At 40.8% G+C, this 24626-nt stretch overlaps 1 protein-coding gene across 3 annotated transcripts in view; it reads right to left on the reverse strand.

Moving 5' to 3' along the window:
• Positions 1 to 24626, reverse strand: part of FLNB (filamin B) — a 143603-nt gene that overhangs the window by 50569 nt on the left and 68408 nt on the right. For all 3 annotated transcript variants that reach the window (XM_075287884.1, XM_075287883.1, XM_075287885.1), the window contains exons 8-18: positions 22410 to 22610; positions 17427 to 17564; positions 15341 to 15467; positions 12779 to 12915; positions 7978 to 8171; positions 5159 to 5272; positions 4553 to 4696; positions 3215 to 3338; positions 2865 to 3025; positions 1901 to 1991; positions 1209 to 1378 (exon numbers count right to left, since the gene is read on the reverse strand). In XM_075287884.1, coding sequence (XP_075143985.1) covers positions 1209 to 1378; positions 1901 to 1991; positions 2865 to 3025; positions 3215 to 3338; positions 4553 to 4696; positions 5159 to 5272; positions 7978 to 8171; positions 12779 to 12915; positions 15341 to 15467; positions 17427 to 17564; positions 22410 to 22610 — 1601 coding nt within the window. The remainder of the gene's footprint in view (positions 1 to 1208; positions 1379 to 1900; positions 1992 to 2864; positions 3026 to 3214; positions 3339 to 4552; positions 4697 to 5158; positions 5273 to 7977; positions 8172 to 12778; positions 12916 to 15340; positions 15468 to 17426; positions 17565 to 22409; positions 22611 to 24626) is intronic.

The following is a 24626-nucleotide window of genomic DNA, read 5'->3' on the forward strand; positions in this document are numbered from 1 at the left end:
CTGTAAATTACAGCTAGCACATACTCCTTATGCAGCCGGCCGCATGCTTTATAGCCGGCCAAACCCCTAGGGTGCCATGATCACTATGGATCATGGCACCTTAAGGGTTAAACAGTGGGGGTCGGTGCAATCACCGTCCCTGCTGCTACAGGGGAAGCCTGGCTGTCAGATACAGCCGGCCTCCCATGGAGATCGCACAGGCTCTGCTTCTCAGCCCGTGCGATCTCCATCACGTACATGCACGTGGGAATGCGGGAACTAACCACATTCCCTGACGTACAGGTACGTGATTTAGCGTTAAGGGGTTAAACAAATAAAAACAAAAATTAAAAGTAGTATATTAAATAAATATCCAATGGTCAGATGAGGTCAACCCAATGGTTAGATTGAAACTTAAGCAAAATTATTTTTACAAGGGGTAACCATATGGAGATGGTCTTTGCATTATCAGGGTATATGAAGAGATCCATGAACCAGTACAGACAGCTATGAATTGGCTACCATGTAACGCTAGAGCGCATCGGCAGCAACTGTTGCTGTTCAGACCCCAATTTTCTTTGGAATGAATATCTCCTTGTCAAAGGTAAGAGAAGAAAGATGCAGTAGCTACATAGGCTACGTTTATATCTGCAGCGGGCTGTGCGTTGTCCTGGCCAATCGCAGATACATACAGAACCCGATGGGCTCATTGGTGTCAACTGTTTTTGAACAATGTGGCAAACACAAAAGTTGTGCCCGTAGGACTTTCTCATCCACCAATTTCAGGCAGACACGGAGACACAGATGTAATTGTAGCCTTACTGTTGCTGTGCCTGATGCATTTGTACTACACTGCTTTATTGCATCTCAGAAAGTGGAACGAGTTTTGGATGTTTTTACACCTTTTGATGTGTTAGTAGTCTTCATCATTGAAACTACAACTGTGGATACAGGTAGAGCCAAGTAAAGCACAGGCAGCAAAGTGTGGTGCCATCTTTGATGCAAAAATATCATCATAATGCAGCAAAAGATTAAAAAATAAAAGGAAAAAAAAAAAAAATCAAAAAAAAAAAATCACGAATGCAAATAACTTTGCACTGTCTAAAAATAGACAAATTAGAAGAAGGAGTATTCATTTACTTTTGGGACTTTGGCATCAATAGAGAATACTAGATTTTTATTTTTAACAAAAAAGTTTTGCCCAATCTTTTCCAAGACCATACACTGACCTGCTGGACTGGGGTGTATCGGACGGTGTGGGAGTAATCGTAGTTATCGATGATTTCAAAGTCTTTCACAGCATCTCCTGGGGAGGGTCCATTGAACTTGACATCAACAGGGGCCTTTCCTGCTCCTTTGGTAAAGACGGTGAAGTGTGTGGGCTTTCCATTTTCCACACCTTAAGTAATACACAATACAAGTCTCATGTTTAGGAATATAGATCCTTAACATAGTCACATATTAACACATGAACAGTGTCTGACATTGTAGCATTTAAGAAAATGGCACTGGGCTTCAGAGATTTGATCGCTGGGGATTGACAGATGAACTAGATTACACTGATCATTCCCAATAAAGGGGTTGTCCCAATGTATTCACTTACTATTTATTCACAGTGTCCCAAAAAGCAGACCCACAGCAATCAGGAGGACTTCCCCAATATCCCCATGTAAATGGAGTAGATGGTCCACATTTTAGCCCACTGCTCCTACCACTAACAGACCCATAGAGGTGAATGGAGCGGTGGCCATGCAAGCACACCACCACTGCATTCACATGGAGCACTCACCATTGTCATAGTCATTGGGGGTTCAAGCAATTAGACCACCATTGACCTGACACCAATCCCCTACCTTGTGGATGAGTGTATACAGTGGGACAACCCTTTTAATGGTCACATTTTGTATTATTATATACATACCAGATTTATTGAGTCCAGGACCTTCAGCCTTCACTTTGCTGGCATCATGTGAGGGGTCGACCTTAATTCTAAACGGACTAGATGGCATTTCCTATTGAAGGAAAAAAAATAAATCTCCGAATTATTTTCTCCTCTGCTAAGTCAGCCAACCACTATTGTACATTTTATTTAGGCATATGCTGAACCATATTTTCAGCTTGTGCAGTTTTAGTGTTTTACTGCACAAAGTATTATGCTCCATAGTGGCCCCTGCACACAATATTAGGCCCATAGTGGCCCCTGCACACAATATTATGCTCCTTAGTGGCCCCTGCACACAGCATTATGCTCCATAGTGGCCCCTGCATACAGTATTATGCTCCATAGTGGCCCCTGCACACAGCATTATGCTCCATAGTGGCCCCTGCATACAGCATTATGCTCCATAGTGGCCCTTGCACACAGTATTATGCCCCATTGTGGACCACCCATGAACAATTATTATACTCTGGGGTCTTTTCAGACCCCAGAGTATAATAATTGGAGACCCAGAGTTACTCCAGCAGGCAACGCCTATAAAAAAAAAAAAACAAAAAACACAAACAAACAAAAAAAATCTGCAGCAGTAGCGGCTAACGCCGGGGCCCCTAATGCACCGGGCCCTGTGGCAGCTGTTACCCCGGTAGTTACGCCCCTGAATCTGTCCTAAAGTCTACCACGATTGTCCACCCCTGCATTTATTGCGCTATTAAATACACCATAGTGTTTGTTCTCCTTTTTACTGGAAGGATAAAAAAAATTTTTTAAATAGTCAATTTTTGTGACATGCCAAGATAAATTTAGCATTTCCTTCTTAGAAATGTTCAAGCACACTACAATATTGTTCTTGGCTTTTGAGGAACCCCAAGTATATTTTCAGCTCTCAATTACATAACATTTGTGAGTTAAATTTGCAGACTATTCCATAGCACTATAAAACACTCACCTCTCCAGCAAACAGCACTTTAATGGTGTACCGGCCAGCGGCAGGGGGCATATATTTAACTGTAAATGTGTCATTGGCATTGGGGATGATATCAAAATCAATGTCCTCCTCTTCATCACTTATCACACGGGCATCACATTTAATTCCAACACTTACATCACCTGGAAAAAAAATCATACATATCCTCAGACACCATACCATTGTCAGTGTGAACCTGTATGTACTGTAGATTGAGCCTTCCATCTTTAGTACATTTATATGTTAATGGATATGAATATTGATGGAAGTGGCCATGTTGATTGCTCTTTGGTTGTCAACATAAACCAATAGAAGACAGATTGAGCCATTACCTTCTCCAGCCTCTGTACAGTCCACTGTAAAGTGGGTTGGTTCATTTGCCTTCAGACCAGTCTTCTCCACCCCAGGGCCAAATACTTTCACATTTTGTGGGTGACTGCCTTGTCCAATATTCACCTAGTAAAACAGAGGAGACTATATTCCTTAGTAGAACAGAGAATTAAAGACAACGCCATCCACCACCTCTGGAGCACTTCTGTCAGGAATAAAGTCTAATGCATTTACAAGAGGAGTCTACTTTGGTAGGAGGGGGCAACGACAATTCATTTACACTATTGGGATGTTAACAGAGGGAGGGTCCTCTGTTGAGGAAGATCATCTGCTAGCCAGAGTAAAGAATAGTTACAAAGAGTGTCCCTCTCTTTGGAGGACCTGCCCTGTTCAATACAGACCGCTCACTTATTTAAATCAGAACTGTGTGATGTGCAATATCACCTGTGGTGGCGCTGCAGGGAAACTGAACACTACTAATGATTAATGGAGGTCCCAGCAAGGGTAAAGTTGTGATCTGCTTATTGTTATGGAACGCTTCTAACAAGTACAAGTTGTCCAATGCGGAGAACCCTTTAAGGCTGAAGCCCCATATTGCAAAAACACTATATTTTACAATACCTCAAAATGAATGAAATTCTAGTAAATCCTATCCACACAATGCAGAATGTCAATTATACCTGCAGAAGCGCAGGTGTTTTCCATATACGTATAATAAAGGCGGAGCGTTTACAGAGGAATACTATAAAAATGCTGCAGAAGAAAGAACGAAGCGTTTCTGACGTGTGTTTTTTTTTGCCGCATTTTGCTACATCTGGACTTAGCCATTAAGTAGAAACTAGTGCTGGATTAGACATTAATAGCTTGTACAGAAATGAAAGCCTATTACATATTGTATTACATATATGTACGGGGTAGGTAAGATGAGGGCAAGGGGGCACGGGGTAGGAGCGAGGACATGGAGGAGTGGGTAGAGAAAAGAGGGGGGGGCGAAGGAGGAGAAGGGAGCAAGCGGGGTGAGGGCCCGGGGGTCCATGGGCCCACAGGTGGAGGAACGGCCCGCTGCGGACACAAGGCAAACAAAGGAGCCTGCGCGCCACTCCAGGGTTCCACAGACGAAGTCGCGGGTACTGCTAATTATTTTCATATTTTTTAATTATTTGGTAATTTTGTAGGAGCCGCAGTCTTCATACACCAGCAGACTTTCAGCAGAATGAAGCAGGCATGTAGATATTGTGTTATATTATACAATATCACTAAAATAATACCGTACCAAAGTTAAAAAAAAAAAAAAAAGTTAAAATAATCTGTAATATATAAATGAAAAATACACTACTTACCCGGAACGGGCTGTTGGGCACACTAACACCGCCCCACGTGACAGCAATAGTATGTTTAATGGGCTTAACAGGATTGTATGAGCAGACATAAGTCCCATCTGGTTTAGACCTGGTGTTGATATCCACAGGATTGCCTTCAACATCCTGTTAGAAATACATAATAAACCCCCTGTATCAGTGGAAATGAGTCAGAACATATGTTTTTATTTGCCTGAGTCGGGCCCATGTATGCCTCAGACATCATCATCCATGTTCTAATGCTCGCTAAGTCTAGAGTTTTATAGTTTCATCACTTTATTTTTCTTGCAAAAAGGACAGGGTCAGCATATACAGCGCTGGTGTGTAATGCACAGCCCTTCCAGGAGACAGCTGCCAAGTGGAGTCATTTAGTTTGATGGAAAGAAGTTCAGTCTGTCTGGGATTGTGTGGTCGCCAAGAGAAGCTCAGAGGGATTTCAAGCTGAGACCCCACAGTCAGAGGAGCACAGGGAGCCATTATACCCAGGAGGTCTCCACTAGAGGTCAAGTCATCGGCCTGGAATTCCTTAAACTCTGACTTTATCCCCCTTTCCAGACTCTGTTTTCATTGCTCTATTTTTAGATTTACCTGAGCAAGGAGTTTTAAGGGTGCCATTCCAGCATCTCTAGGATCGACATAAAACTCTGCAGGGTTATTGACAATGCATCCAGATTTCTCCAGTCCAGGACCATACGCTTTAACCTGCAGAATAAAATGACAACCATACTTTATATATTTATATAATATCCAATTTAGCCCCTAACTTCTCAATAGGAACATCACCTAATAATGAGTTAATCTGTACAACAGAAGTCCATGGACAGACAAAGGGGGGGGGGGGAGGATAGGAGAGCTCTTCAGAGCAGAGAGACATCTGCCTTATAGAGAGACTGTTTTCCAACACAGCTGGGGTATCAGGAATTACTATCCAGCCATCTCTTGACTTGTTTAATTCTGTAGACAACCTGATATCTTCATCTCCCTCATCTCCTCCTCCCCCCTCTGCTCTCCATAGACTTCATTGCAAAAGTAATCTACTGTACACCATAATCACTCAAATAACAAGTAAATACAGGAGTAATAGGTAAAGCACATTGCAATGTTTGTTTCTTTGACCTACATTATAGAATTATGAAAAAATAAGTTTACTTAGACTAAAATTAGGCCCTTTAGTCAGTTGATAGAGGAGAGCAACTACAGGATCCAATAGGTTTGTGTTACACAGAACTCCCATTTATTTTAGTGAAAATTATGTAATACTTTATTACACCTGTGGGAGTGCTGTAGGGAAACTGTAGGGGTTCAAGCACAGATTCCAGCTTGGAGTCTGAGCAGCAGGCTAAACCTAATTTCAGGGTGACCTTTTGCAAAGAGAAAAAAAAATTCAAAAAAAGAGGACACATTTTAAAAGTCCGCCTCCTCCATCATGAGGGTCCAACTGTTGGGACCCCTATAAGAACTGAGTACTCTGCCATCTCCAAAATCCCTGTAGAGTGACTAGAGAAGCAGTGCGCATGCTCAACATGACGCGCCATTCCAAACAGGGTCCCCATTTTTTTGATCTTGCTTTCCTAAGAACCAAAACGTTTGAGGACACCTCAAGGAGCTATTTTTGTAGGGACCGTTCTTGGTCGTCATCTAAAATGGTATCAGATTTCTCTCAATATAAGAAATCTCCACTGTGAATGTCTGAATGAAATTATTCATAGATTGCAAGGTAGCCGACAATTTAATGCTTCACTGGAAAGCAGCATTTGGCAGAAGTATCCGGTTACAGACAGAGCAGTCAGTGCGTCCTAGTCGGGACCTTTCCAAAACATTTCCTGTCTCGGAGGCGAGATTAGCAGCGTGTTGCTCAGTTAGCCTTACGTGTAAGATTTTCAATATACAATGTAAAGATTTTATGAAAAGCATTCCTATCCCCCCACAAGTGTAGGTGACATCACACGTGGAAAAGCTGAACAAGCCTAGAACTTCATTACAAATGCATAGACGTTGGCGGACAAGTGAGACGCAACTCAACAGATGTTACTAGTGGAGGGGCTTTGACTAAGAAGAATAGTAGTATCAATAAAATTTTATACCCGGCCTCACTAATCTTGGGAAGTTCAGGATCCTGTGCTCTTCAGGCAATCCCTACTCAAACATTCAGACACAAAGTAGAATTTTGTTTCGGCTTTTTGAAGAAAATGATCAAAATGGATTTATTAAAATAAATAAAGATTCGAATACCTCACTCCATAGGAATACATGTTAGCGCCCGGCGCTTAATCACTTGGTGTACGGCCGCTACAATGCATTCCTATGGGTGCGGAGGTATTCAAAACCATTTGAATCAACTCTAAAATAAGACACACACACACACACACACACACACACACACACACAGGTAACACTTACCTCCATTCTTGGGTCTCCATCTCTGGTTTCCTTTTCACACACTGGAAATGACGTGGGTCAATACTGTGGCCAATGATCAGGCATTTCCAGTGTATTGAAAAGGACCAGGAACTAGAAAAACCTGAGCAAAACTGGAGTGGTGAGGGAACTCTAAGGGTATGCTCACAGGGTGGAAAATGGATTCCACGTGTGAACATACCACATGGTATTCCGCTCCGGATAAGGCCTGAATGAATGGGTCTAATCAGGAGGGAGTATCGCACCGCTGATGCCACGGAAGAGTCAGCTGCGGAATCCTAGGAAGAAGGGGCAGATCGCTTCTTTTTTCCCACTACTAGCGAGCGGCTCCCATTGAAATCAATGGGAACAGTTTTTTGCAGCGGATTTTGAGGCAGATTCCACGGCAAACTCTGCTGCCAAAAAACTCAGTGTGACCTAGCCCCTTACCTTTGCTGTAGTGTTTTTAGCCACACAACTGGACAGGAGTCCCCAATAACTTAAATCCACATACCTGTAGCCCCATTATTCTTAGGATTGAAGCCCCACAGATTGAACACCTACCTGAATATATTTATCCTGTAATATGCCACCACTTCATAAACACAGAAATAACCCTTTAAAGAAAGTGATCTTGCTGTGATAAATTATCTGTTACTACACGTTGCCCGGAGTTTCACTTTAATGGTATATGGTTTGTTGCATGAACATTTTGAGATTTTTTTTTGGACAGAATATGTAGCAACTCAGAAGAGTGACTGTTGCTTTTTTAGCAATTGAATTACAGCCTTATGGCCTAAAGTAAATTTACATATACCAACAATACCGGGAGGAAGCAGGAACAGACCAGGAGAACATTCCAAAGGAAGTAAGCTCCTTAAAATAAATACATTATATAACCGACGTCAGAAAGATGGCTTTAGGCCATAACAAATGAACGTGTAGATGAAGGGCCATATTCTATGTCAAGCAAAAACCTCAAGATATAATCGTACAATAAAACTGCGTACCTTATCCGGGTTAAAATCTCCAGATGCAGGCTGGATGTAGGCCATGTATGGACTGTGCTTGATGTCTTCATCATCACACATGATGTGAACAGCATATTCGCCAGGTTCTTTCGGCCAGTACTTGACATCACAAGATCCATCGCTCTGATCGTCACATTCAATCTTTGCCTGAGAAGGACCTTCTATAGCAAAACCTGCCATATACCAAGAAGAACCATCAAGATCAGAGATGTCCCAAGAATAGATATCACAAAAGGTTTTCATAACCTGAAATACTTTAGTGACCTGTAGGTCACGCAGAGGAGCAGGGATGTATATATTACATTGGCAGCGCACGCACGTGCTATTGTACCCCAGGAGATCAAGGGTCATCACCTATTTTTATGGGTGATAAGAACTCTTACTGGACTACCCACCACACAGGATCTACAACATTAGCAAACAAGGGTTTGGGGAATGAACCCAATCATTATGGAAGTGAAATGGAGGGCAAACAAGCATTAAAGGGGCTGTCCATGAGGTCTTTCTTAATTTAGATACTCTGGAATTTTTAGACAACTCCTTCATGGCTGGCCATACACTTTAGATAACAGTCCCCTGTACGCCATTTTGGCTGAAAGCTATTCCTCCTAACTCCTCTCTCCCCATACACAAGCTGGGAGTGTCTTCGTGTTTGCAATAGGCAGTAAGACACTACCAGACAGCCCTGGTGGGAGTTAAAGGGAGTCTATCATTGCCTAGATTGTTTTTTTAACTAAGCATAGGCAATGATAGACTCCCTTTAACAGGCTCCTAGAACATAATGGTCAGGAATGTTGAAATCTTATACGCCCAGTGTCGATGATTTGAGGAGAATGTGATTACTACTATAGAAATTCAATAGTCATATGTTCCCCCTCAACTCTACATATGAGCAATTTAATAGAAGAGACCAAGAAAAATTAGAATAATGATCAGGTATACAGAAAAATAACTAGAAGTAGGAAGTCCTCTACACAATGCATTTCCCCTTTTTCCAAAAACTGACACCTTTGAGCCATTTCTGACCAGGCTTTTTACTACAAAGGGACACTGAGGTCAATTTTTGATCAGTTCATATAAGTTGGAGCAGACCCAGTGACCGTATTCAGACACGTGCGGCCATGATAAATTTACGATTGTTGCACTAACATGGAAAACTAACAAGCAAATCTAAAGCGATAAAATAAAATACTTTCTAATTCATTCCACAACATTTTGCTGACCTTCAAAAGAAAGCCGTCTGATGTCTGTAGAACACAAAAATGCAGCTTGGCAAGGCGGTGTATGTTTTTATGAAAAGACACGGAGCACAATTCGATTAAAAAGAGGCCTTTGTGACTCGCTGAGGAATCCTTGATGGATTACGCTGTCGTTATGTTAAGTATTCTGAAGTGCTTTGGCTTAAGCATAAATCTCGCAGTTTGGTTTTCATCAATTTAGCATACATGAAAAACTATGGAATTTGTTGGCAGGACATACAAATAGCCGACAGCTTTGTTTAAACATAAAATATATATAGACACACGTGTCCGTACATTCTCTGTGCCGAATGACCAGCTCTCTGCTTTGTGAATGGTGAAACAATTTGTGGTTTTTACAATCACTATTCCTGAAAGACTGCTACATGATGACTACAGAGACTAGGAGAAGGCCAAGTAGGCAGCTGCCTAGGGTGCAATTGAGGTCTCACTATGTATCATCAGAGTGCCTTCCGCTCCCCCAATCCTAATTTTTCAATGGGGGTTCCGTCCTGAGGCCATTCAACAAGATAGGATCTGCAATATCACTACTGGAATGAAACAGAACATCAGACTCCTTCATAACAAGTCTTCGGCCTGCACATGCAGTCGCGTGCATGATGTCTAACAGGTAAAACAGATTTTAGTTTGCTAAATTTATTTTCCATGCTTGGCATCCCCTAGAGGTGGGTGTGCTACATTTATTAAATTAACATGCGCCAACGCATACTGAAATATTAGACCCGTTTAGATCATCAGGGCCTTGAGTGGACTGAAATAAAAAGCAGACATTAGTTATACAGGACATGAATAGATTCAATGCACTATTGTGCTCAGATACTACACACAGGTATCAAATGAAATCTATTACATATTACTCCACAATCCTGACACTGGATGGAGGTTGAGGGGCTCACGCTTTGATCCTAGGCCTAGGGGGACGGGAACAGTGATATAGTTGTGTTATACGGAGCTGGCATGAGACTAAGCGTCAGACTTCATAAAAATCAGAATATTATTAAGTGTTTCTCAGCTTGCCTGGAGGCATCTCTGGTAACACGGCTCTAAAATTTGTTCCCCATGAAATTTTCTTCTAAGAAATCAATATACTACTTTATTAGAAGCCTTCAAGGACTTTTTTTCTACAGAAAATCTTGTAAAAGTCTATGTTAAACCGTATAAAAACCAGCAGTACACAACTGTGATACTAAATGGTACAAATAATCACTATATATATATATATATATATATATATATATATATATATATATATATATATATATATATATATATATATATATATATATATATATATATATATATATATATATATATTATACACACAGGCATACTCACAGGAGAAATCCCGAGTCTACAGCTTGCCGTACACATGAGATTTTCATCACTGACTGTGAAAAGCAGCCCGACTGGTTTAGGCCACAAATATCCATGGTATGAGCGGCCAAATGTGGATGATCAGCTAATGTGTGTAGTTTCACCCCTCTATATTATTGTACATGGCCAGACTAGACTCCGGTTTTTATTTTAGGTCTTATGGTAAAATATGTTCGAGTTGCAGGAAGGAAATTGACATGCGAGGCGGACGCATGGGGAGGACTGATTATGTATTCTGTATTGGTCTACAGGTTCTGGGGAGAATATCACTCCTTAAGGAGAGAGCACCTTTACAGATATATGTAGACTTACAAAGCCATTTTCGCTTCACTGGAGGGGTTTATGGGAAAAATATGCAAATCTGCTTCCATGCATGATGTTTAAGAGGGCTACCCCTAGAGGGCAGCAAGCAGAGGCACTTGTTTTCCTATTTACATCTTGGAAAACAGATTTGCATATTTTTCCCGTATTAGTCTACATGAACATATGCAGAGGGTTGCACTTGATAGACTATACACCTCCTTGGGTTTCTGCAGACTATGGTATAAATGTTCATGAATATGGTGCACACGGTGGCCCTGGCCAATTTCGAAAAAGTGGTGAGGCCAGTGCAAAAAAAACCACCACTTGGCAAGTATCATAATATAGTCACTAGTCACTGATTTTGGACTACTTTATACACCTTTGTAGCAAAGAATTTGATGCATCCCCCTCCCCCCTGTGGTAGTAATTGCTGGAATGAGGCCCATGACCATTAATTTACAGAGGGGCCCATATTACCATCAGTTCTGATGGACCAGAACGACAAACAGTTGGCACTAGTGTTAAAATAGTGTCAAACTTCTCCTGGTTGAGCTTCACACCAAACAATATGGTGGGTGAAACTAAACTTACCATTTAGTAAAGAAAATGTATTTTTATGGTTCCCAAATAAGGGTACCTTGCCATCAGCCTTCAATAATTTCCCGTTGCAAAGCTTCTACAGCTCTGATAGAAACCTATGCGTCTCCATAAGAACAGACTACAAACTTTGTCAACTCTACCGTCCCATTGTTATCCATTTGCCCTACATTATAATAGACGTTTGTTTTAAAAAAAAATAATTCGGTTTATAAATTTTGAAGAATAAAGCCTTTTCTCGCGGTTCACATTGACTCCCCCCTGTGGTGTCTTCGGCAAATTATTGGGGGTTGCTTGGAGCTGCATTGATGTATAAGCAATTAACATGATTGGATCGATTGAAAAAAAAATATATATATATTTTTCTAGCTTTTCACATGAACCAAAAAGTTTGTTTTCAGCAACAAAAGCATTTATGCTGAGAATTTCCCTGCTGCCGTTTCTGGAAGGAATGAGACAAATATGACGCTTTCATCATTCAAGCCAACAGAATTCCGCAGCACAATGAACCATTCACATTACAACTATGTAAGACATGTGGCGCCTTTTGTGCATTTACAGCCATCCCCGCTGTTGTGACTATGGCAGAATAACGTCCCCTGTTTTCTAAAGCTTATGGAATGTAATGGATATTGGCGAGCCGTTTGTATATTGATATCCTGGAACATAAAAGAGACCAAAGGACATATGTTCTCTCGTGATAAAAGACCAAGGAACAGGCAAAGAAAGAGAATTCCACGTGTGCATGACAATACAGGGGGCAGTAATAGATGCCTGACGGACCAATGCCAGATTTCTCCACAGTGTTGAATTACACAGGACGATTCCATCTGATAATAGTTTTACTAACATTATTAAGACTCTAAGGATAGCTAGCATTCCAAAAAAATTTGGGGATGCTATGTGGGGTCCAAACTCTACTGATAGGCAGAATGAAGGGGTCATGAGGATCTCTGTGGATCAGCAAAATCAAGTACAACTGCACTTACAGAGAAGCCATCACCCTGAGCACTGGGGTTTGTAAACCAAGTCTGTTCAGCTATTCCAAAGGTATAGGCCCTCTTAATGTTGAGCAAATTAGGGTACAATAACAGAGTGGGCAGCAACACTGCATGACATACAGCACACAGACAACTACCTGCCCAGAGAGAAAAAGGAACTATACCTTTGGAATGGCTGAATGGCCAGCTCAGTGGAAGGGTAGACATTATCTTTTAACTTGACAGATGGCTAGATGCAACACTTACCTAAAGTGCCCACTTCAGTCCCAATAGACTCTACGACAAAATCTGCAGACTTTCCTACTACACCTCCATAGAGGCCAGGGCCCCATGCTCGCAATTTTTGGGGGCCAGCTTCTGGTCCCACCTGCACTTCAAATGGACTGAAATAACAGAAAAGAAAAAAAAAAATGCATAAAGTGTATACAATGGTTATTCTAGAACATTTTCAGATTTATTACAACAGGATATATTTGATGATGGTAAAATAAAGAAATTTACCAATATATTTTAGATAATCTAATCCATTTGGACAAACCCTTTCAAGAGTTGGATCCTCCATTTGGGGGTCCCTGAGCAGTTACCAGGGATGTAACTTAAAGGGGCTGTAGGGGGAACTTCTACACTTGGGCCCTGGAGCTTAAGGGGCCACAAAGTGTGTCTTCCCAATATGAAGAGCCCAGTTTAATAAACAACACATAGTTGGGGGACTTGGTACAGATTTTGCATTGGGCACCAAGTGCTTTCATGTTACGCCGCTGGCAATTACAAGGAGTCTCCTCTGAAAGACTCTGCATGCCAAGCATTACCCAGATATCCTACAGCATACAATGAGAACTAGACTTCATTTTTCCTGTGGTGGTGCTGCAGAGGAGGTGACACTCACCATTGTGTTCTACCACATCGATGACTACTATATACTATTGCACGATTTCTCAAATGCAAAGGTTTCTAACACCTAACCCGTACATAGCGCACACCTAAGTAACACACAAGATTCCTTCGCCTCGGGCACTCTGCCAAATTGTTTTGAAAAGAATGAAAGTCTTGCGTAAGAGAAAACCTTAGTGGTGACCTTTGCATAGTGATAGCATAAAGTTCAGCTCCGCAGCTCGGTTAATGATTTCTCTCTTCATAATGGAGTCATGTTCTGTGCATTATGTACAAGTCACCTATTTTACATCCATCATCTATCATTCACATTAGTTAGGGTTGGATGTGGCGCTGAGCCACTTCTATTTAGCGAATTCTTGTTGCCCACTTGCACCCGCCCGAAAAATCCTGCCCGGTTTCAGTATAAAATTAGAATGGTAGAAATACTGACTGGGGGATCTGCAGGTAACCGCTCTTTTAGAACATGCAAAGAGTGAACCTAGCCTAACAAACCTTGCACTTTTAGACTAACTTTGCGGTGCTTAAAAGTTAGACTATTAGTTTATCTGGCCCATTGTGAAATATCATCAAAGTCATATTGTTTTGAAAAGCCAATGACCTGTGACTCATATCTGGACATGTCCAGTACACATCTATAAGTACATACAAATTTACTGTCCATATGACGGACTATCTTGTGGTACCCTATGATTTCCACTATTAGTGTGTGAATCCGTGTGTGAATCCTCTCTCTGCATGTTTCACATAGTTCTGCCATAACAAGATCAGTAGTCGATAGGACTACCTCCCACGAATACAATTCACTTCTACCTTTCCCCTATCATTTCCATGATCTAAATACCTGCAGGCTCTTCTGTCTCCACCCGAACATGCCAGCAAAGATGAATATTCATCAAGATAAAGTCTAGTTATACGATTCCTGTTAAAATTCCTTTAGAAAGGTCTCCTGTGTGGCACCCCCATCTATTAGCAAAAGCAGATGGTGGCTTCTAAGAGCGTCCCTTGTTGTGTAGGATCTAGCAGGTCTATGTATTATATTGATTTCAGTAACCCAATGTGAAGCTGATGTGAACTTATCACTGTCAGACACTTCTAGCAGAGAGTTGTCTGACAAGGACGACCACTTGTATCAACAAACCTCTATATTAAAATCTACATGAAGGGATTGCCCTAGGGCCTGTAGAGATAGCAATTGCAATAAGGACCTGGTGCCTGAAGAAGGAGGAGTGTGGGGGGGGGGGGGGGGGGGGGAGGGGAAATGAAGGTTACTCTTGCTACAGAAGACGACAGCATTATTATAAATGGCACGTGACAGGGGGACCCATGACAGAGTTTGCATTGGGACCCAGAATGTGACTGCCCATACTAGTTCTAAGGCGGGGATACAAGCTCTGAATTATAAATAAAAGAAATTATGTTGACACGCCCCTTAATGCTCATTTGCATATTGAAAAAAAAACAAACACACACAGATATCTCCATTTGATTCAGGTGACCCTAACCTTTCTATATGTAGAGCTGGGTTGATATTCTGGGTTCTGGTGACACAGTCTCTTTAAAGAAATACTTTAATATTTATTATTATTTATTCTAAATATATTTATTTTTCAACATTATTAATTCTAACACATACAATAGTTAATGTTACTGTTCTGTGACTCTGAAATGTAATGTACATTGTAATGCAAGTAGTACGGAATGAAGGGGGTGGTAGGTTTTCACTATGTTGATACTTCACTTTAACTGCATTCTGGGACTTGCCATAACAAAAAAAAAAAAAAAAAAAAAAAAAACTCAAAAATTTGCAGGCCATATGTCTCGTTTTCTGCTACTGTTTTTCAGTGAGAATGTCTAAAAACAAAACAAAAAATGCATAATGCAATATTAAATATTTACTAGATGTAATCTTCTTACCTTTTAGGGATGTTATGTCCACCCCAAGTGATGGTGACCACATGTTTCCCAGGGTGCAGGGGGTAATACTCAAACAAATGCACTCCATCCACCGCCTCCAACTGTTTCACAGGCTCATCCAGACCCTCTGCCAAAACACATCAGCGCAATGTTAACTTTATCAGAAAACAGCTTTTAGCTCCGGCAGAGAAGACAAATGAGTCTTCTAAACAGATTTGGTGGAATTTTCAAGCCTTGGACAGGATGCCCGCAGTCTCCCACATTGTACATGTTAGTTATTAGACATGCTGGGGATATGTCTGGAATGTCTAGTATTTTTAGCATTGCCAACATCTGTACTGATATGTGGTTCACTAACCAGGACGTCATATCAGATCTAGTTGACATGCGTTTCTGAGAAGTGCCAAAGGACCAGAACATCAATAGTAACTTCACTTTATCAGCCTTTGGTGGTTTCATCTCTTGATCTATTTTTCTCTTGTTGCTTTAATGATATAAATTATGTCAATGTTGAATTTGTATGATACTCTATAAGGGGCGTATAATCCAAGAAGGGCCCATCAAGTTATAGAATGAGCAAGACTTCATCTGTAGGATCTAGTCTGGATCAGATGGCACATTGTTCAAAAGCTGGAAGTCTTTACAAGTTGGCCCCACAGTAGACACTCAGGACCCCCATGAGGACCCTATCACTGGAATAGTGGTGTCCTCCGTGATCATACATTCATCTATTTTGTCAACAAGTGGCACGTGTTTTTCATGGTGTAACATTACCCCCAAAACTACATACACTAACATTTGATGCAAAGAAACATATCTGTATGGTAGGGCTGGGCAATAATGACCTAAATTGATTTAGTTTCTGGAAATTATTTAGGCTACACCCATTTCAAGTATGAGTATGTGTTGAGGTGAATGTAGCGAGATTACCCTCATGAGGTTCGTCCATCGGTTTAGTTTGGACCAAGCATATGCAAAGTGGAACTGCCTAGGAGAGGCGAGTAAACAAAAAAGAAAGTGTTACTCAACTCCCCTGGTCTCCAGAACTGCTCTAGATTTTCTTCAGGCCTGTTGAATGATGTGAGGGACCGCTGAGCTTTAGCAGTAGTAGCTTAGCAGTACATAGGATGTGACGCAAAGACACAAGCGTGACAGCCCTGTGATAGGGCCTCAATGGTCTTTAGGAGTCCAGAAGAAGATCAAGACCAACTCCTGAGCTGAGGTTTTTTTCCTTTTATTGTTTGCTCACTTCCCCTGGACCTACACTAGTAATATTCGGAAGAGACCCCAGAATATGACAGCAGCTCCATGTCAGTTGCAAATAACTAAACTGAAATAATCGATCATGTCGGTGATCCAGTTTGATGGTTGGTTTTGGTTATTTTTCGATTAGTTTCCCGGCCCTATCCATATGGACAGGCAGTAAGTTTTACTGCAACCAAGTATTAATCTTAAATGGCTGTTTTTGGACAGCGCTTAGTGGTTATTTAATCTGCATGTTCTCCCATTGTTTGCGTTGGTTTCCTCCAAGTACTATGGTTTCCCCCCTCACAATCCAAAGACATACTAACAGGGAATTAAATTTGTGAACCCTATATGGGACAGTGATCAAGGTCTGTAAACTGCGGTAGGATATACTGGCACTAAAAAAAGAGAAAAAAAGATACACCCTGAGACTCTTATTAGTGTGGAGATACACATTCATAAAGGCTGGAGAACCCCTTTAAAAAGGTTTGGTTCCTCCCACAGTAACGCAGAGGAGAACAATGTAAAACGCTACTAACCGAAAATGTTAATCCGCTGCATTACTTAAAATAAAAAGCTAATCCAGTGCATTCTGCAAAGGATCAGACACTCCTTAGAGGACAATAAAAAACTGGAGCGTTATTGTTCCAGCCTTCCAGCAGATAATAATTTGTCATTTCCTGTCCTTGTTGCATAGAAAATGGATTTACTATCAATTACCAAGTCAAGTTATTTTCTTTGGCAAGGGCAGAGCAGAGATTTTTACATTAAACTATTAGAATAAAGAAACTCCTAGATCAAGAGAGTGTTTGCGCACAGTATAACAATACCAGACACTTACTTGGCCCTTTCACTGAGACATGGAGGTCACCACTTCCTGCAGTCCTGGTGTCGACCTTAAAATCAGCAGTTTCTCTAATCCTGACGCCTTTGGGCTGCAGGCCACGTCCGCTGGCTCGACAAGCGTTTGGGTTACAGGCTGTTGAAAAGGAAAGTGATAGGAACATGTTCTCAGATACTGGTATGAAGATAATGTCCGCGTGTAACACTCACATATCTGTGGTTCGGGACGGATGGTGGAAAGACGGCTAGACAGTCAAGATGCTTGAGCATGCCAGGCTTTGTGATGAAGCAAACAAAGCAATTTTGGATTCAACTAAAACATGCATTCCAAGGGTGAAAGTGCATTAGATAATATGGATATTTAGTAACGGACTTCTACTAGGAGTTGCATTGCAGAGGCTCTAACCAATGAACTAATCTGTATCCTGCAGCACCCCCGCAGGTGACATGAAGCTTTACACGGTACCCAAGGCTTCATGTCACTGGACTGTATATCTAATGCACGAATATGTCAGGCTAATCTTTGCAGCTCTGGCTAATAGAAGGGGCCCTGAAAGGACGGTCTCGCTCTAATAAAAGTGGTGTTTTGTGAGGACCACCCCTCCATTTGCCAGATTAGGTCATTTTTATTCCTCTTTAAAATGAAGTTTTAATTATTATGGAATTGACAAGTTTCACATTTAGTAGTTTGAATTTTTTTTTTTACTGGCCACTAGGGGCATATAAAGTTTTCCATGATTTTGATACTGATGATCTATCCTATTGCTGCGGGTCTGATGTAAACTTAGCTCTAGTGGTCTGGCTTAAAGTGCTGTACTTTCAGCTTCGCACACTGGCGATATAAGCTGATCGGTGGGGGTGACAATCTAATATTGATGAAAATCCTGTTAAAAACTCAATCAAAGTATGAAGTCTTAAATTACCAACAATCATCTGGATATTAAAAGGGTTTTCAGGGAATTTAAAGGGGTTATCCTGCTATTTTTCATATGCATAGGACAATTTTAGATGGCTACAATGTCCTTAAAGATGGATAACTCCTTTAATATGGATAGCCTATGCTAAGGCCATCAGTATCAGATTGGGGATTCACAACCCCTTGGATGAGCTCTGCAGCACTCAGGTTAGTGCACCAACTTCTTCATTACCAGGCACAGCGCCATAAGCTCTGTTGTGGCTGTGCCTGGTACTAGCGATAACTCTATAGTACCATTCACAAGAATGAGATGGGGGATTCAGTTTGCTGCAATACCATGTACAACCACTGCACATGGAAGAAAAAGGCGAAGTTGTATTGCCGATTGGTAGGGGTGCTAGGAGTCTGACCATTGTCTATCGGATACTGTTGAATAATCCTAGGGATTTTTAAAGGTCTCACAAGTAATACCAGAAAAATGAGGATTATAAATAAGACTGAAGGAGGGTTCAGCATCTTCCTTGCTCTAGAAGTGCGCTATACAATGGCAGAAGGTAATGAGTAACTGATAACTAAAACCAGCCATCATAGTCAGTGACCAGAAAAAACTGCATGCTAATGAATAGGATGACTGGTAGCATTTCTTGGAAAGGTCACATCTGTGGTCTGTATGACTATTTACTACAGTACAGCAATGTCTAGTTTCATCAGGATATAGTAAGACCTTCAGTCTGGGTGGTGAGAAGAAGAGCAAGGCCTGTGGCAGAACAGAAGGCTAAAACAAACACAAAATCTAGTAAATGTTCAGTAGTAATAAAGAGGCCTGGGTCTCATCTACAAGGTTTTCCATTTGTGGCTAAATGTCTATAATGTATCAGCTATAAAGCGGAGGTTCTAGAATAATAATAGTATGTACGGTAAGAGTATGACAAGACTACCAGTGGTAAGAAGCATCCCTAACTAGCTTTGTTGCCCCATGGCACCAATACAAATAAGAAACAGTTATATTGGTTTATGCCTCTTGGCTTCATTTAAAGGGATTCGTCCCATTGTAGCAGCAATGCCTTCTGTGGGCAGTAAGATATAGAGCAAAAGGAGTGCAGCAGATTGATATCTAATATTATGGGAAAAGATTCAGTAGAACTTGCACTATAATTATTTAAACCCAAGCTCCTCCTAAGCTGAGCAGTCCAGTGGGCGGTCCTAATCACCGATGAGACGTCGATCACTGAGCAAGACCACCCATTGGACTCCTGAGTTTACAAAAAGCAAAGATATAAATAAAAGAGGGGTTATATGGAATCTTTTCCCACAAAATTATATATTAATCCGCTCAGCATCTCATGCTCTATGATGTCCTGACATGTTCCCTTTAAAGATTTGTCTTCCTTTAAATAAATGAAATAAAAACTGTATGCCTTTGTATAAAGTCGAGGGACATACAGTACATGATATTGATGAGTGCTGTAATCTTTACTAGTGCACAAATCCTAATACATATGATAAGTGATAATTGTCCTAAAGGGAAAAAGGCAAGAAAAAGCATAACACATTGAATTATCTATATATTCAGTACATGCCACAGATTCATAGATAATCCTTATCTCTAAGAGGTTAGCGCTCACATAAAAACAAGCTCAGATATTTTAAAGGGATATACAAATGACTGTTAGAAGACATGACGGTGCAAAACAGGTAAGTAACAATGTAATGGACACAGTTGAGGTGTTACACTTTACCATAAGGCAATGTTTATTGGTTCCTGATAGGCAGCCTTACGTACTGTCATATTTAAGGTATATGGGTTTAAAGTATGGTTTCAATATGGCATGACATGGAAACCATGAGAGCACAACAGCCCCACAGGTCATATAACCCTGTAACAAACTACGTTGGAACTTATGGTGGGGTCTTTAAGGTTTTTTTTTTTTATTGTTTTTCTTTTTTTTTAGTATGGTTCAGAATGAATGAATGTCAGGTGAACAGCCACGGATACTGATGAAGTATCTCCCAATTTATTAGCAGATTTCTGAAGGTAACACCATTGCCATATTCATGGTGAACGTCTGTCACTTGTCCCTCATAGGTGGGACACCTGAACATGAAAGCCCTGTAAAGTCATTTATGATGTGAACTAGGACAACTGTTGAGAATGGGGTTGACAGACAACATTTGCACATGAGCAGACGTCAAAATCCTGCAAACTCTTACCCACCCTGGCCAGAAAACAACTATGAGGCTTAAGCAGGGACGTCCTTTATCCAACAAGAGTAGAGAAGATCAGAATTGGGGAGCAGAGATCTGGAAGCGCAGCAAGAAGGAGGAGGCAGATGAGAGCAGAGCGGGTGAAAGCAGAGAACAGAACAAGAAGCCATTAACCAAAGCATTATATGAGCCAGAAGATGGCAAAAACTCTAGCCGTAGACCAGAAGAGCGCAGTGAAGGAAGGATTTCCCCAAATCTGGTGAATATCTCCACACCTTAAGGTTTAGGCAAGCTTTTTATTTCTTCTCTCAGGTCTACATATTTTCCAGTATAGTGTATTCACAGATTTTTATTTTCTTTTTAAGGACAAACACTCTATGCAATGCAATGTAAAACATCTGCAAGGCCCCCAATTTGATAGATCCCTCACAGGCAAAATTAGGTCATATTGTATTCTTTTAGACAGTCTGTTAAAATGGACTGTCCATAATTATACTTAATTAAAAATAAATAGCCCAATTCTAATGAATTGATTTGATTGTAGTTCATGTGAACAGAACCTATCTGCACTTTCAAAAAAGGTGACATATCTTGACATTGACCTTTCAGCAGTTTTACTTCCTAGGGGATCTGTTAATGAGACACCCACTGACCAATGTGTCCCTCAGATAAGGTGGACAGCCAACAGCTGAATTTAGGCTAATAAAGTTCTATGACATGGATACAGCCGAAAGGGACCAGTGTAGGCCAAACAGATCCACCTTCTCATTTCAGTGGGGGTTTCATTACACGGACCTCCACCAATCCCAATTTCTACACGTTTGGAAAGTCCAGTTACTCTTTAATATAGATTTTGCAGTCAGAAATCATCATTTAAAAGGGTTTACTAACAACATGTATCCCCTATACACAGGATAAATGCTTGGCTTGTGGTGGTTCAAACACTGGAACCACCAGAAATCACAAGGACAGATTTCTATGAGCCCCCTACATGAAGGGGGCAGTGATGCATATGTGACCACCTCTCCATTAACTCTCATGAAACCAATAGCTGCATATAGAACTCTTGTTGATTCATTAAAAGTGAATGGAGTGATGGTTAGGTACGTGTACTTCTCCATACCTACAGGGTCAGCCCACCAGCGATCAGACACTTATCCCCATTTCTGTGGATGCAAGTTGCAAAAACCTCTTTATTGCTATGATCTGAAATTCTGCATCAGAGAAAGTGAGCTCCAAAGAGATAGATTAAGAAATTAGCACAGAAGTTTAGACCTTAAAACTACAGTACATGATTATAAGAGTAGGACATTCAGTTTAAGGATTAAGATGCTCTGTTTACCAGTTCAGTTACACTTTTTAATTTATATAGACCCCATGTACACGACCAGGTGCGCATCCAAACAGGCCAAGTTTGCAGAATGCAGTAGGTTGACGCTTGGCGTGCCATCTGAGTGTATTCCGTGATGTATTCACATCTATTGAGGCTCCTGATCCGTTCCAATGACCGATCGTGTGCAATGGGTCTTCGATATGGTCATAACTAGATCAAACGTACAACAGTACATTACAGGGGGCCACACGGTGGCTCAGTGGTTAGCACTGCAGCCTTGCAGCGCTGGAGTCCTGGTGTTCAAATCCCACCAAGGGCAAAAAACCATCTGCAAGGAGTTTGTATGTTCTCCCCGTGTTTGCATGGATTTCCATCCCATATTCCAAAAAAGACATACTGATAGGGAAAAATGTACATTGTGAGCTCTATGTGGGGCTCACAATCTACATTTAAAAAAAAAACAAAAAAAAAAAAAACACAAAACAGTACATTACAGCATACATGCTGTCCTAAAGCCATCTACTCACCTTCACCAACGTTAACAACATAAGGACATTTGGGTATAGCTTCCCCACCAAAGTTGATATTAACACTGTGAGGTCCAGCTTTCATAGGCTTGTAGGTAGAGCGGTATACACAATTTCCTTTATCTTCAAGTGCAATATCTACAGTATTGTTCCTCCCCTGAGGATCTATTATTTCAACACTAATGTCTCCAACTCCAGCACCTACAAAACACAAAGAAGAGGATCTCGGAATTAGAAATTGTAAAAACTTCAAGGGCAAAGAGGACAACCTGAGACTTGTATTTTATGCTTCTTACACACAAGAATTATACAGTCAGGAAAATCTAGACTGTACTATGCCCGTATTTCCCTGGCCTGGAGTCTCAGATCACTAACAAGTAGGAAGTCAATTATACTAGGAGCTCCTGTGGCTCAGTACTGTACATAGTACATGACAGTAGGACTCCCTACGTCATGGTGATCTATAACGCTAAGAGTCTGGGTTCATGAAATTTAGGTACTTTCCTGGTGCGTAGGGCCCTAGGGCCCCATTCACATCTGCATTCAGGTTTCTATTTGGGAAGTCCACTTGGGGACCCCCTGAACGGAAACCTATACGCATTGAAAAGTGGTTACCCGGGAAGCCTAAGGACCCCATAGACTATAATGGGGTCCATATGGCTTCTGCACGAAACATGCGGAGGGAAAAGTCCTGCAAGCATGGGCCTCATTATACTCTATGAGGTCTGTGCGGTTTCATTTGGTAACCACTTTTTATTAAAGTGTATAGATTTCTGTTTGGGAAAGGGGGGGTCCCCAAGCAGACTCCCTAAATGGAAACCCGAATGCAGATGTGAACTGGGCCTGTTTTTTTTTTTTTGTTTTTTTTTAACTCTATAAGTTTCTAAACAAGTTTACATTGCACTTCCTTGATGAATAGAAGTTAAAGCATTTGGCACAGTCCCTTGCAGAGCAAATATTATATTATTGGATCACACAGATCCCTATGTAATGTCAGGCTTGTTTGCTTTACGGATGATATATATCATATATAGGTTATTAATCTAAATGCGACAGTCTGCGTTGGTGTAGAGGAAGCCTCAGCTTTCATCCACTGAAGGCATGAGCAATGTTTTCCTTGGCTCAGCAATGCCAGTCACTGTTCAGTGGAATAAGAGCATCCTTTGTGTTTTCTGTTCTAAAATTAGCAATAGAGGAGGAACTGGCTAATATGTCAGGCCAGGCCGTATTACCAGAGACGGCGCATTAACTACACAGAGGAGCGTGGAAAGAAAAATATCAATGAGGGCCATTACTCAACTGAGAACAGAAGGAGACAAGTCATTATCACCTTGTAGAGACAAGGGAGAGTAATGAGATGGAAACTGTGCAAACCCGTAACCACAGCCTAGCTGAGGAATTATCAAATATTGCAGATTAATAAAATGGTCATAAATTAGGATATTAAAAAAAAAAAAAAAAAACTTGGAAACTTTAATAAAAAATTCTGTTGTGGATCTCCCTGGTGATTCTGCAGCACAATCCATAGGTTTATGGCAATGCATGTCAATTCCCAATGGAAATTTTTTAACTGCTCATGGAGATTAAAATCTGCTACTATAATACACTGCAGAACTTTCACCAGGCAAATGCACAAATACAGAAAATCCAATGTTTCCTCTATGCATGAACAATCCCCAGGGCGACTGTACTGCTTGCTGTAACGGCTGCATTTTGCATTTGCAATTGTTTTCCACTCCTGAATGAATAAATGAATGCATGCATGCATGCATGCTCTAAATTCGCACATGATAAAACAAAAAAATAAAATAAATTATAATATATATATATATATATATATATATATATATATATATATATTAGCTGTTGCTTAGGATCCAAATCTGTATGTGACATCTATTCAGATCAATAAGATTAGTTTCTCCTTGATGCCCAAAGGCAACCAAGATTTTCTTTTGACGCATGTTTGTGAGATAAATCGAGGACTAGCAGGAATTTTGGCCTATAAAACGGTAATCAGAAGAAATAAGAAATAAAGGCTTCTTTGGATTCTTTGTAGGCTTTCACATAGCCAATCCCTAAAACATTTTCGCCCACAAAGGTTGGCATTGTATAGAGTGATTGAGTGCTGAACTTGGGAGGTTGTTTAAATACCGAATGCCCAGACTGGAGTCTCTAATAGATTGGAATTCCTCATTTGTTTGTCTTCTTATCCAG

Source organism: Leptodactylus fuscus, chromosome 9 (genome assembly GCF_031893055.1).
Source record: "Leptodactylus fuscus isolate aLepFus1 chromosome 9, aLepFus1.hap2, whole genome shotgun sequence".
NCBI classification, from domain to species: Eukaryota; Metazoa; Chordata; class Amphibia; order Anura; family Leptodactylidae; genus Leptodactylus; species Leptodactylus fuscus.